Here is a 13,311-nt window from a genome sequence, read left to right as displayed (position 1 = left end):
AAAACATGTGCCATAATGATGGCAGATAGATTACACTGTCATAATGACTGGTCATTTCTCTACCAAGCAAACTGTGTGCACATATTATCAATTTGTGTGAACTTAGCAGTATTAAGTGCAATTACAGTTAGAAACACATAGACTAGTCTAAGTATACTATTAGATACTATTAAAATACTTTACTTGTGTATTTATACATTTAACTTTTCCTGCATAGTAACAACACAACACAGGAATCCTTGGTGCTCAGATGACTCTGTTCTTTCTGCTTGTCTGCTGATTTAAATTTTATTACAGAAGCTCAACAGATGTGTGGTGATGTGTTGCTTGAGATATTGAACAAACATTGACCTTGAGGTCTGGAAGTACCAATAACTCCATTTCCTTAAATGTCTATTCGAGACTGACTTCAAAAATGAATAAATTGCCTATGTTAAAATAACCAAATTTACATTAACGAAAAAAAAAACAACATATTTACAGCCACCGTTCTACATAGAACTCCTTCTTTCTTGGATTTCTTTTACAACTCACAACACTGATTTTTTTAAGGCTTAATATTTTAATTGTAGCTTTTGTTAGCATTTTTGCAGATGCAGTGGAATTACCTGACAAATAATATGGCCTGCTGTGAGGGATAAAAGTGTGTGCTTCAGATTCTGTGAGTGAAATTCTAATTTCAGCGCTAATCAGCAGATATTGCTGTCTTCATGTTGCACCAGTACAGTTTATGAATGCAGGATGTTCCCAGCTCCAAATATGGCTGCCTATGGCTCTAAGAAAAAAAAAATCAACATGTCAAGCAACTCTGAGTCTTCAAAGACTCTGAGGCCGCAATTTGCATTCCTGACTGAAAGCATCATGTGTGTCCTGTATATACAGTCTATGATGCTTTGTAGCAAACAGGTCTTAACTTTCCACATAATATCCTGCAGAACTAGTCCACATAGTTGCTGCATGAACACGAACAGTTTCTGGCTATTGTGATTCCAAGCACAAACTCTAATGGTTTGCATATGTTGCATTTATTTTCAAAATGTATAAAGCATTCACATTATTCAAGTGTAATAATAAATATAAAACAAATTTAAATTGTCATTAACAGCATTGGTCACTGCTTAATACCCAACCTTTTTTGTGTGTGTGTCCAATGACATTACGAACAATTTGAAACAAAACACATCATATACATTATGCTAGACATAGTAGTAGTCCCATGCTTCATTCTATGTGTGTTCATAGCTAAAATGACCATAATATAATGTACTAGAAACCCATCAGTATCATCCAGACTGTCATATTTTAGGAAATGCAAGAAATCTTTGAGAAGAAATGATAAAAGACATGCTGGTGTGAAAAGATAATCTACATGGTATCAAATGTGGCTGAAAACAGAGCGCAGTTCAAACAAGAAAAAAATTTAGCAAAATGTTTTTAAGCGGTTTCACAAAATCACATCGTAAATTTCCAGTGCAAAATGTTAAATGAGTCAGTCATAAGTCCAGCCAATAAGCCACAGAGTTTAGGCTCAGTCTACAGGTAGCATAGAAGTCCCCAGTGTGTCCAGTGCTGGTACTTCCAAAGACATGAGGCTCAATTTTGTATTTCCTGGGCACACTCAAGGACTGCAAACCAGCAAGAACTATAAAAAACACTGCTCATGCAATATTTATGTGATACTGAAATGTAAATGTATTGTTTTAAAGTCTCATTTAATTCAAATGGCACCTAGTAAGAACGAAATTCAACTGATTATAGAGCAGGTGAGCTAGAATAAACATTTCTGCAAAAAAAAATGTGAAGAAGTAACAGTGAAATAAACACAGTGTAAGTTTGTTATAGGTTTAAGTGAAATACCTGGCAAGCAGGTAAATGCACTAGCATTGGAGGAAATCTTCATCTCTATCTTAAGTTTATCGTCAATGATAGGCGACAAATTTTGGGAGTAAAATCTCAGAAAAATATATATTTAAGAGGTGTTTGCCTTTACATGATGTTAAAAATAAAGCTTTAAATAAATGTGCCTCATGCCTTTTTCTTTGGGCTTTGAAATATAACAAATACGTCACAGTCAGGATTTTAGCGCATTTTTTAGCTTTTCCATTTGGGCCTTTTAAGGTCCTGAAACACATTAGTACTATTAAGGCAGCCGTGACTTGGACCAGATCTCTTCTAGCCTGCACAAGCTGCTGTTAGTCAGGAGATAAAAATCACAAAGAGCATGTTTTTGAAAAGCTTTCAGATACAGTCACTGCTGCTGTTCTCAAAAAAGGCTTTGTCAGCATTCTTGTGACTAAAGTCATGAATTAATTTGTGCCCAACTGAGTCACACCAGTAAATAAAGAAAAGAATAAGACATCTATGCTCTACAGTGCAGACTCCCTCAATGGTGTCACCCAAACTTTGTTTTTTTTTTCACCTTTTATGGCCTTTTTGGTGACTTAAGTCTCAGCATATAAACAGTGCAAGCTTCAGGTGCATGTTTGTTTCAGTTCAAGAAGAAGCCACAATCCAGTTATTCTTGATGGATTTACCAATCTGTGTAGCACCACAACTCCAGACATTGCTGCCCAGTTGTTCAATCCCTAGTGCAGGGCGATTACTCAGATGTTGGGTAAAGACCATCGTTTAAGTCATAGGTGTCAAACTCTGGCCCGTGGGCCAAATTTGGCCCGCAGCCTAATTACATTTGGCCCGCGAAGCCATACCAAATTACTATCAGAGCTGGCCTACTGGCATTATACAGCTAATATATATATATTGTTTAGTATTAAGCTTTGCTTGTTCCATATTCAGTTTTTCAGCTAAACTTGTCCATAAGAAAAGATTCATTCTTATATCTGGAGGAACAAATATATTTCAATAAATATTAACGTTAGCCCGCGACTTTGTTCCAGTTTTGAATTTTGGCCCACTGTGTATTTGAGTTTGACACCCCTGGTTTAAGTCATTAGGAGCCGTATAATGTTGGAAGGAAGAAGATAAAAGGAATTAGTCATCATTTGCATGATTCCTTAGATAAAATTAATCATGTTATGAAAGCTAAGGTGAACGGACTTATTCAGCTTTAGATTGTCTTTTATGCATGTGTGGTTTTTTTCAGCAGGTTTGTAAATCTATTATCTATTTTTTATTTTTTTTTCTAAACTGCGAGGTCATCTGCTCTAGTTCGGCTGCTCGTTCCGCTGGCTTTGCTGTATCTTCGCTTGTCCTTATGCAGCAGCACATCTGGGCCACCATTTTGGATCTGAACACAGCCGACGTCCCTGCTCTCGGGGGTATAGCAGTTAGCATCGGGTCTCAGGTATCTCCCATCTTGGATCTGACCGTCATTGGTCTTCTGCCATCCATGCGAATAGCAGCTCATTTGGAGGAAGTTTACCTCTTCCACTGCTGCTGCCATTTTGTTCTGCTCGGTAGCCATGTTTTCAGAGTTTTGTTGGTTTGCTAGTCGGTGGTTGGGGAAGGGGAGGGGTAGGAAGTGTGTGGAGCCAGTCACGCACTGGTTGAAATCTGGGGGTGGTGTCGATGGTGGTGGAGGAGACAAAGAGAGCTGTCGGCTCAGAGAGGTGTTGGCTGCTTTGTTGGCTTTTGTAGAGCACAAGAATCGCCTGCAATAAACAGAGTGAACCAGTGGGAAAATGTAAGATTTCAAGTTATGCTGCCAACCACAACATACCGTGCTGCCCGCTGTGAACACTTCTTTAAGAATTCACTACCACAAAGTGGAAAGCATTCCCTGTTTTCCTCATTCCATTTGTTCTAATGGTAAATTCCAGGAAGTACATCTGAATCACTGAAGGCTTAAAATTGTTATTGGAATCGAATCTCTTGAGGGAAATGAAATTTCGTGAGAAAGTTGCATTGTTTAATTTTACAAGACTTTAAAATCCATATGAATATGTCTCACTGTTGACCAAAAATCTGAATCATCAGCAATCGTTATCTTTATCTCTTTCTTTAATCAGGTTTAGACTGAATACAGGAGAATAACCTGTGTCTAGTAACATATTAGGATATTATTACCGCATTGCAGTATTTACTCTTACTCTTCAGAAAAAAAGCCACCTTTATTTTTTCATTTTTAGTGGAGTTTTAGTGGAGTTAGTGGAGTTTTGTCTAGTTAAAACTCCACTTTTTTCTGGCCACTTTGGGGGTCACAAAACAACAGATTAACACAGTCGTACCTGATATGAAATAAACTGTTACATAATTCACCACTATTTTTGTTTGTGCAAACTGGCAACAAATTACATCTTTGTTAATGACTAAATGCTCAAATAGGTCTTAGTAACTTTATCAACCTTAAGCTTCTTAACTCATTCACTGCCAGCCATTGGCAGTGAATGAGTTAAACCCATTGACTCATTCACTGCAATTGACGGCTATAGACGTCAATGGCAGTGAATGAGTTAAATAGGAAATAAACATAACAATCATTAAATCAAATCATTAATTACCTAAAAAAATAATCATCAATTATCATCATAGTTCAAAAGAATATTCTGAATTCGTTCGTCTATGTCGTCATGTAAAAACCTTTTCTAACTAAAAAACTATACAATGAATTTCTGACCTGCAACAATGTTTCCATGCCAGGTGATGTAGTTCAAGCACACTGAGGACCAGAGAGACAGCTGACACGACCAACATGAACACTATAAAGACATTTTTTTCTGTAGGTCTGGAGACATAGCAGTTAACTGGATGTGGACATGGCCATGCCTAAAAGAGCAAAGGAACAAGAGAATTACTGTTATAGGCCCAAATATTGTGGTTAATAGCATAGAGAGAAATCAAAATTATGTCTGATTTTTACCTTGCAGACGTACAGAGGATTGAGAAAGATTCCATACAGGAAGTACTGAAGACACAGAAACACCACCTGGATGGAAGGACAGGTTTTTTTGTTTTTTTTTTTACAGGTAGACATCATGTTTTAGGCACAATACAAATACGAGTCCTTTAATGTTTACAAATCCTAAACTTTCATGAGCAATTTGGTCCAAACTCTGCAATGCAATTTTTCATTAATTTACTTCTCTTGGCATTTCAGACCCACCTACAGCCTTTGGAGGACAGACATGAGCTTGAACTAGACAGATTTGAAATCTTGACCTGCTATCAAGTTATGTTTAAGTTAAAGGCAGAAATGGTGACATTTACCTCCATGATGCTGCGTATCAGTATACTCAGAACATATGTCTGCAGCAGCGCTCCCCTCAGGCGAATTCGACCTGCTGAGTGACTTTCATTTTTTTCATTTCCATCTCGTTCCCCTTTCCTCTCTTGTTTCTCTCCACCTCCACCTCCTCCTTCACCTCCTCCTGGGTCTTCTTCTCCCCCTCCCTCCTCTCTTCCCTCCTCCTCCCTGTTCCTTCTTTTCTCCTCTCTGCGGACAGTGTGCATAGCGTGGCCCATGTAGATCAGACTGGGAGTGGATACAAACACAATTTGGAGCACCTAGAAAGACATGAATAAGATTTATAATCAAAAGTAAAACAAAAGTTGTTATTTTCATCTGCAGCAGTGTGAGATATTTCTCAGTATGGACTCCCAGGACTTTATACTTTAAACAATTTAGGTGGGGAGAGAAACAACGAAACTCTCATCCAGAGCAGATCAGGCATCAGTGATTGAAAGTATGAAAAGCAAGAGATGTGTCATTGTTCTGGCCCATTAGCCCAGTTATGTGTTTTCATGAACTTTAGAATCATAATTGATGTTGTAATTTGTTCTCCGTTATAATTGATTGCCATGTTTCTTAGTGTCTTAGTTCTTTGTTTCTCTCTTTCTTCCCCTTAAATCTTCTTTTATCTGATAATCTGTTCTTGCTTGTTCCTTGCTTTTAATTTTACTTCCTTGTGTCAAGTCCTCCTGATTCATTTCAGCTGTCTCTTTTTACCCATTTTCCACGTCCCCCATGTCTATATAGTTTCTAGTGTGTTCCCTTCTGTTGTCTGCTGTGTTTCTGGACTTTGTTATATTATGATCTGTTTTATTATCGGCCACAATAAAGGTTTTGCTCACTTCAAACCCGTCTCATTTGGAGAATGCATTTGGATCCTATTTTCCTGCAGTCTTTGACAGAATGACTCAACTAGCAGTTGAGTGCTTGAACAGCAACAGGTGGCGCTCTCCTTTTTAAATAGGGCTTTTGAACTGAAGCTATGGCTCAGTCCTGAGTATTAGTCTGTACTCAGGGGGACAAACTGGGGCAGCTGCCACTGCAGGCTTTGCAGCCTGCTTGAACATATTACTTGAACATTCATTTTTTTAGGTTTACACAAAGGATAGTGACGCAAAATTAAAAGATTAACTCACTAATCTGATATCTGCAAGAGTTTAACTTCCACCATTGAAGATTATTCATTTTCTAGGAAGCTGTTAAATTTAGGTCAGACTAATACAGTAGAATGCAAAGATTTAAGCTTGATAGACCTGGAAATCTATGTTATAACCTACGTTGTAATTGGAAACTCAACCTTTCATACCATTCAAGTCTTTATGGTATGCATCAACCCAAAGTGTTGCCACATTTCTTGGGAAATGAGTTTCCGTTTTTTTTGGTTCTGAGATTTTGATAAGAGTTTTATTGTTTGATCTGAACTGTTGTTGTGTGTGTGTGTGGGGTGGGGGGGGGGGGTGGGGGGGGGGGAGGATTCATTTGCAGGGAGGCATTTTTGAAGCAGCCCTTGCTCTCGGCTGCAAGCATAGATAATCTCATTGAATAGCCTGTATGAAATGGAAACATTTCACCATAATTAATCCCTTGAGGACATCAAGTGACTGCAATTTATTTTTCACACTGCACTGAAATAAATGGAAGTAAATAGCTGTAAGGAAGGTGGCAAACCAATCTTAACACGTGATAGATTTAAAATTAAATCTTTTTCTTCAACGACTGCAACGACTATGTTATAACCTACGTTGTAATTGGAAACTTAACCTTTCATACCATTCAAGTCTTTATGGTATGCATCATACCATAAAGACTTATGGTATGATGCCTGAAATGTTTGATGAATGAACAGGGATGTACAGACACAGATACATTCCAACTGACTAATTAGAGTTCATATTGTATTTACAGTTTTAGAAAATGTTTAAAAATCATCAACAGGTATAAAGAAGTTCTTTTGGTTGATGTGATAGAGTAACTCTAATATATTTCTAATAAAATGTCAAGCTTTAAGATGGATTGGCTGACTTCTTTATGATCTTTGATTTCAGTTGGTTAAAACAAAAAGATAATCTTTGACTGCCAATGCATTACCCAGTATCGTATGTGTGCTATGGGGAAGGCTCGGTCATAACAGACGTTCTCACAGCCTGGCTGTTCAGTGTCACAGTTAAAATCTTCCTGTTCATCTCCCCACGATGACTCAGCTGCTGTCCCGAGAACAAGGATTCGGAAGATAAACAGGATGGTCAGCCACACCTGTGGAGAAAAAACATGAAGCAATTATGACCTCCAGTCTTCTTCTTCTTCCAAAGATTAGAACAAAATCAGCATTAGCTCAGAGTAGGTTAATTGGACAAGTGTAATTTAAGTGTTACTATAATTATTTGTTTCTGCTGAATTGCTTCAATTAAAATATCCTTTAATCAAAGTCTAGACTGTGGACATTCCCATTTTTACCCTTTTTAAAACAATAAAGGTATAAACAGCTCTTAAAGGTTACTCCAGCCCAGAGGGGAGGGCCACTATAATGAATGAAAATTGTTATTTTCATCTGCAGTTATTTGTGTTTGGTAGTATATTTATGTTATGGAAACTCCACCTCCATCCATGGACAAGCAGGGAGAGCAATAGCAAGACCCTGCACAGAGCAGTGAGAACAATAGGTCAGTGATTAGGTCGGGTGCACCATGAAAGGAGGACTCGGAGTTTAGCTGGATTGTAAAGTGCCATTTAAATAGTTTTCCCTGTATGAGGTTTGCCAGTTGGATGCCTTGACAACTTCTAACTGAGCCATCAGCTGGCTGGCAGTGAGAATAGCTGGTCTGCCAGTACTGACTTCATGGCCACCCTGAACTAAAGTTATTACATACTTTAGGAGCTGGTTATCTTTGTAGTACTTCTAAACAGATTTAAAAATGCCTTAGAAAAAGTACACAAAGTGCTGACTGATTGAATTGACCATTACAATTAGTTATTTAAGAAAGAATCTAAACTAGAAAACTGAGCCTTCTCACAAGTTCAATGATATGTAATGTTTATTGGGGGGGGGGTTTAAAACCAAGAGCGTCATCATTTCCTAAACCTAACCAAGCGAGTGAAACAAAGATTTAAAAGAAACAGTCCCACAAAGAACGTGAATTCCAGTCCTCTTGACCTTGTGCCATGTCTAAATTTGTTATCTTGGTTTATAAATTGTGCTCCTGGATTCCTAAGCTTTGCCAACAGTTCTGTAAACAACTTACTTTGAGGACTACTACTACTTAGCTTCTCAGAAGAAAGAGGACGCACACAGTACATGCACACATTTTACAACAATGGACATGCACTGAAAACCAGAGGTTACTATCGTTACAGTTGTAAGTAACATTAGTTCCATAAAATCTCTGAAAGTGAAGTTATTTGTTTTTGGTTTCTTTTAAGACTTGTTGAGTTGAGTTTCGAATGGTTAAACTAACAGATGTTTGTATGATATTTCATTCTAGTGTTACAAGACTCTGAAACCACAAACCACGCGTCGGGATACACAAAATAAACAGGATGATTTAGAAATACATGAATGTTCTATTTTGAGTGTATATGTTTGTCTGTCATGAACAGAGGATGTCGGACCAGTCTTGTGTGTTAGTATGCAATGTGTGTGTACATATACGTGTCTGTGTTTGCATGTTACCTTGCCAACAGAGGTAGAGTGCTCCTGTACTTCCTCCAGGAAGTTTCCCAGTAGGCTCCAGTCTGCCATGACTGATTACAACTCAAATTCCTTACTCACTGCTAAACTGTGAGCTGGGCAATATCCACCTGAACACACCAACAAAGAGCATGGGAAGGTTTGCATGAGTAACAGGTGGGTCACATGATGCATTCAGGCACATCTTACAAACTAATTTTATAACAAAGTTTAATAAAAAATCTATGAGGTACCAAGAATAATCCTCCCTGAATCAGACAGAATTTTATGTTTTCAATAGATTTTAGGACTTCCTACATTTATGGAGATGTAGCTTCTTTTTTATTACTTCATGAGAATGCTTTTCAACAAAAGCAGGGAATGTACAAGTGAGAAAATGTCTTTATCTTAGAAAAAAGCATGAAAATCTATTAAATTAACATCAACTGTTAACATTTGTTTGGCGCAATTTTTTAATCTTCCTTTAAAAAAACATTTCATCTTGTTTATAAATAGATTTTAGGGCTATGAATGTGAAGAAATGTGAAACGCATAACTGAATGCCATAATGACTAAAATTATAGTATAACAGTCTTATATTCAATATATATATACATTTCCTTGTTCTGTATATAAAGCGGATTTAAAATATTTTTCAAAATATTTCAACTTAAATAATTCATCCAGGAGAAATACTGAGAATAGAATATCACTTTGTAGTGTTTTAATCTGGAGAGCTAAAAGACTTGAAATATTTCAGTGGAAGATTTTGTCATGTATGTTATGGTCAGGTGGGCTGATTTAAACACATATCTTGAGAATAACTTGGGGCAATCTTTAAAAAAATGTTTTATATCTTTGTATGATATTCATTTGCACTTCTCATGAATTCGTGATTAACCACAAAACATTTAGAAATATTCTCCAGCTACAGTGATTATGCTGTATGCATGCTGCCTTTAATGCACAATGTTTTATGGTTGGCTGGGGAGAAAAAGATGGGGTTATTCTTCTGGTATTATTTTCTTTCATTTGGGGATTGGGCAAACTGTGTTACTTAAAATATCTCACTGTGTGTGCTTCTCCTTGTTTTCTATTCATGGAGTATTAGTGCACCTTCTAAAATTCCAAATTTGGTGCAATTATTATCTTTTTTCCATGCTCTTGCTCAAAAAACCTTAGTTGATGAGTGGATAAACCATTGAGGAATAGACTGGCTGTTGCTGTGTGTGTGTGTGTGTGTGTAGGTGTGTGTGCGTGTGTGTGTGTGTTCGTGTGTGTATGTGTGAGCCTCTCTCCAGCCCGGCCACGACCCCATTAATAAAAATGTCTGTGCCCATGGTTTAGTTTAGCTTCCTCTCTGTTCCCACACTCCCCCTCCGCCTGTCACTGGGGAAGGAAAACTAGAGATCTACTGTAAACACTGCTACCACACACACACACACACACACACACACACACACACACACACACACACACACACACACACACACACACACACATCCAGTCTGTTCCTATGTTTGGTTGAGTCTGTACCAGTATGAATACAAATCTTCCTTCCCAGCAAACATGCCCCCTTGGGGCCAGTGTGGGCAGTCCATTATGGGCCCCAGTACCATGCCAATGCGTGTAGGGGACTAGGCATCTGGACCGAATGGTATGGAGCCCAGAAGTACACACATTCCATACCAGTACCAGGATCAAGAGTGTAGGACCCACATATGCCCCATGTTGCATTACTGTCACCAGCTGGTATGGAATGTTGATTAAAATCTGTGCTTCCTTTAAGCACTCCCTCATTTACAATGTGCATCAATGCACAATGCTGGAGATTTTCACACCAGGCACCTGGCCTGACACAACCATCAGGTCTTATGTCGCTTGTGCTTGAACCAAGAATCTTTTGCTTGTTAAATACTCAAGTCTCTACGTAATAGAGGCACTTACCCTTAAAGACAAAAACCAAAACTCTCAAATTCTTGGAATATGACCTGATATCTTTCACTTCTTGAGTTATTTTGCAGTATATCAATAAGAACCAGTTTAACTTCTATTTTACTGAGGTTTTGAATCAGTGACCTTCTCTCAGCCTCATTTAATCTTCTCCTCAAGAGTCATTTATTCCTTCATGGTGATTCCTTATCATAAAGAATGTGCTAGCAAACATGCCTGTTTGACCCCACAGTGGGCAGGTGTGGGTGAACTGTGGGGCTGTGTGGGCGCAGAGCAAACCTACATTTATCCCACTTGGGACTCAACTGGGTGTGTTGGGGTTTAAAAAAAGTTAAACATTTCACATTACTTTTTACTTTTCTTAAAAGTAACATGTAACATAGAGTACATTACTTAGTTACTTGAGAAAGTAATTCATTTCATTATTTGTTAAATTATTTTTGCATTACACGTGGCAGTATTTGACTGCCTGGGATGAGATTTTGTGTCACAATTTTTAAAGTTTGAGGAGATTTTGCATTTATCTTTGTTATTTAAATACATGTATGTGTAGATACATACATGACAAGATAATAAAAAGGTATTTGGATTATGGATTCTGATGTTACACAAAATGTGATTCTGATGAGTACCAGACTCTGTACAGACTTCCAAAACAGGGGGAACAATAAAGAGCATTTCTGGGTGGAGTGGGACTGCTTTGCATGCCAAATTTCTCACCCTTCTGTCATTTGATTGATGTCATTTCTCGAACCAGTGGGCAAATGTGACTGTTTTTGTCCCTAACTTGGAACTCATATTAAACTTGTATTAAAAGTCTATTTCAGACGTGTTGTTATGCAAGAAGCACTAATTTCAGATGAGAAACGAAGATGAACTTAAAAATCTGACCAGAAAAAAAAGTTTAAAATCAGATTACAACTTTTTTGGCAACTTATTTATTAAATGCCCATCCCTTCCTGTTTTTGTAAAGCCCAGAAGCTTCGAACAAACCATGTGTGTGTGTGTGTGTCTGTGTTGTGTGTGTCTGTGTGCTCCCATTCATATCTTTCACAAGTGATCCCAGCATCATTAATAACAATATTACTTCCTTGTATAGACTTTCTCTTGACCTTTGCATGCATGTGTGTTTCTCTTTGTGTGTGTGAGAGAGAGAGAGACTGGGTGTGTATATGTGGAGTCAGTATTGTTCTGCATCCTGTCTTGATAATGGGCACACAGACACACACACACAAACACACAAATACAAAGGCCCCCTCTTTCTCGAGCTGGTTTACAATAATAAATGATGAATCATTGACATCGGTCAGACATGAGGATGTTTTCAATGCGATAATAAGCTGAATAGAAAGTATTAACAGGTCAACGTGATAAAATTCTGCCACATCCATCAACATCATGGGCGTTCATTTAGAGACAAACTAAATTCCAAACTCAAGTAACAAAAGAAGTTTAATTTGTTAATTATTTTAGAATTTACTCAAAGATTTCTCTATCTTTATGCACACTGGCATACACACACACACACACACACACACACACACACACACACACACACACACACACACACACACACACAACTTTTATTTGTGGCACTTCTTTGTGATCTTATTTAAGGTTTTGGGGTCTGAAAATGCTGTTTTGTGGTCATTTTTAGCACTGATGTGGTCATTATTAACACTGGAATGCATAAAAACAGAAAAAGATGCTTACACTTTTGATATTAATTAAATATTTAACATCTTAATCTTAAAATGAAGACATTAGCCATACTGTAAACATGTTGCACTAAAACTCTGCCACATACAGATACTTTACCTGATTTAGGATACAGAGAAAGGAAACTTCTAATCCAGTGATAGCCTGATGATTGTAGACTGAAGTTAAACTGATGGATGCTTTCTTCTTGTTGGTGAGGTGCTAGTAAGCCAGGCACTCCTCCTCTTCAGAGTTGATCCTCAGGATGTAGGAGCAGCAGATTTAACAGCTGACAGATGCACGTATTCAGATGATCTGTGATGAATGACGGCCACTCTCCAGCTGTGAGTGTGAGCGTTCCTGCTCAGCCTCAGTCACTGAATGTCAGCGTGAATTTGATGAACCCGACAAACTTCAGGACAGACAGGTTGAGACTGACACAAAGACGGATCGACGGAGAAGGTCAAGTTGATTCAGGGGATTGAAAAAGGAGTCAATCCAGCAGTTTGGAGCAATTTGTGTCCAGAGAGATCTGAACTGAAATGAAATGTGTGTGAAGCTGTAGTTTATACCCCCCTCTCTCTCTCACTCTCTCTCTCTCTCTCTCACTCTCTCCCCCTCTCCTCCTTCTACATCTCCAGAGGAAGTGGGCCTGGTGCCTCGCTGCCTGCTATTCAACTCTCAAATATAGGTGCATGTGTTTGTTTGTAGTGTTTGGCACTGAAGGAAGTCACATATTGTATTAAGACACAATAGCTAAAAGACCCAGTCCTGCATTCCTTCATGTCACTCTCTTGACATATATCTC

The 13,311-nt window shown here is 38.1% G+C and overlaps 1 protein-coding gene across 1 annotated transcript; it reads right to left on the bottom strand.

Annotated features, from left to right (window-relative positions):
- Window positions 1-2,896: 2,896 nt before the first annotated feature.
- LOC113034936 (gap junction alpha-5 protein-like) lies at window positions 2,897-13,024 on the bottom strand. Its single transcript, XM_026190117.1, has 7 exons — window positions 12,624-13,024; window positions 8,856-8,983; window positions 7,277-7,441; window positions 5,167-5,463; window positions 4,820-4,885; window positions 4,577-4,725; window positions 2,897-3,611 (listed from the first exon to the last, which is right to left on the bottom strand). Exons 2-7 carry the CDS (start codon window positions 8,922-8,924, stop codon window positions 3,143-3,145), a joined length of 1,215 nt encoding a protein of 404 aa, XP_026045902.1. The 5' UTR covers window positions 8,925-8,983; window positions 12,624-13,024; the 3' UTR covers window positions 2,897-3,142.
- Window positions 13,025-13,311: the final 287 nt, after the last annotated feature.

This window comes from Astatotilapia calliptera, chromosome 13 (genome assembly GCF_900246225.1).
Source record: "Astatotilapia calliptera chromosome 13, fAstCal1.2, whole genome shotgun sequence".
NCBI classification, from domain to species: domain Eukaryota; kingdom Metazoa; phylum Chordata; class Actinopteri; order Cichliformes; family Cichlidae; genus Astatotilapia; species Astatotilapia calliptera.
The sequence above is the reverse complement of the archived record's forward strand: the minus strand, read 5'-3'. Positions and strand labels throughout refer to the sequence as shown.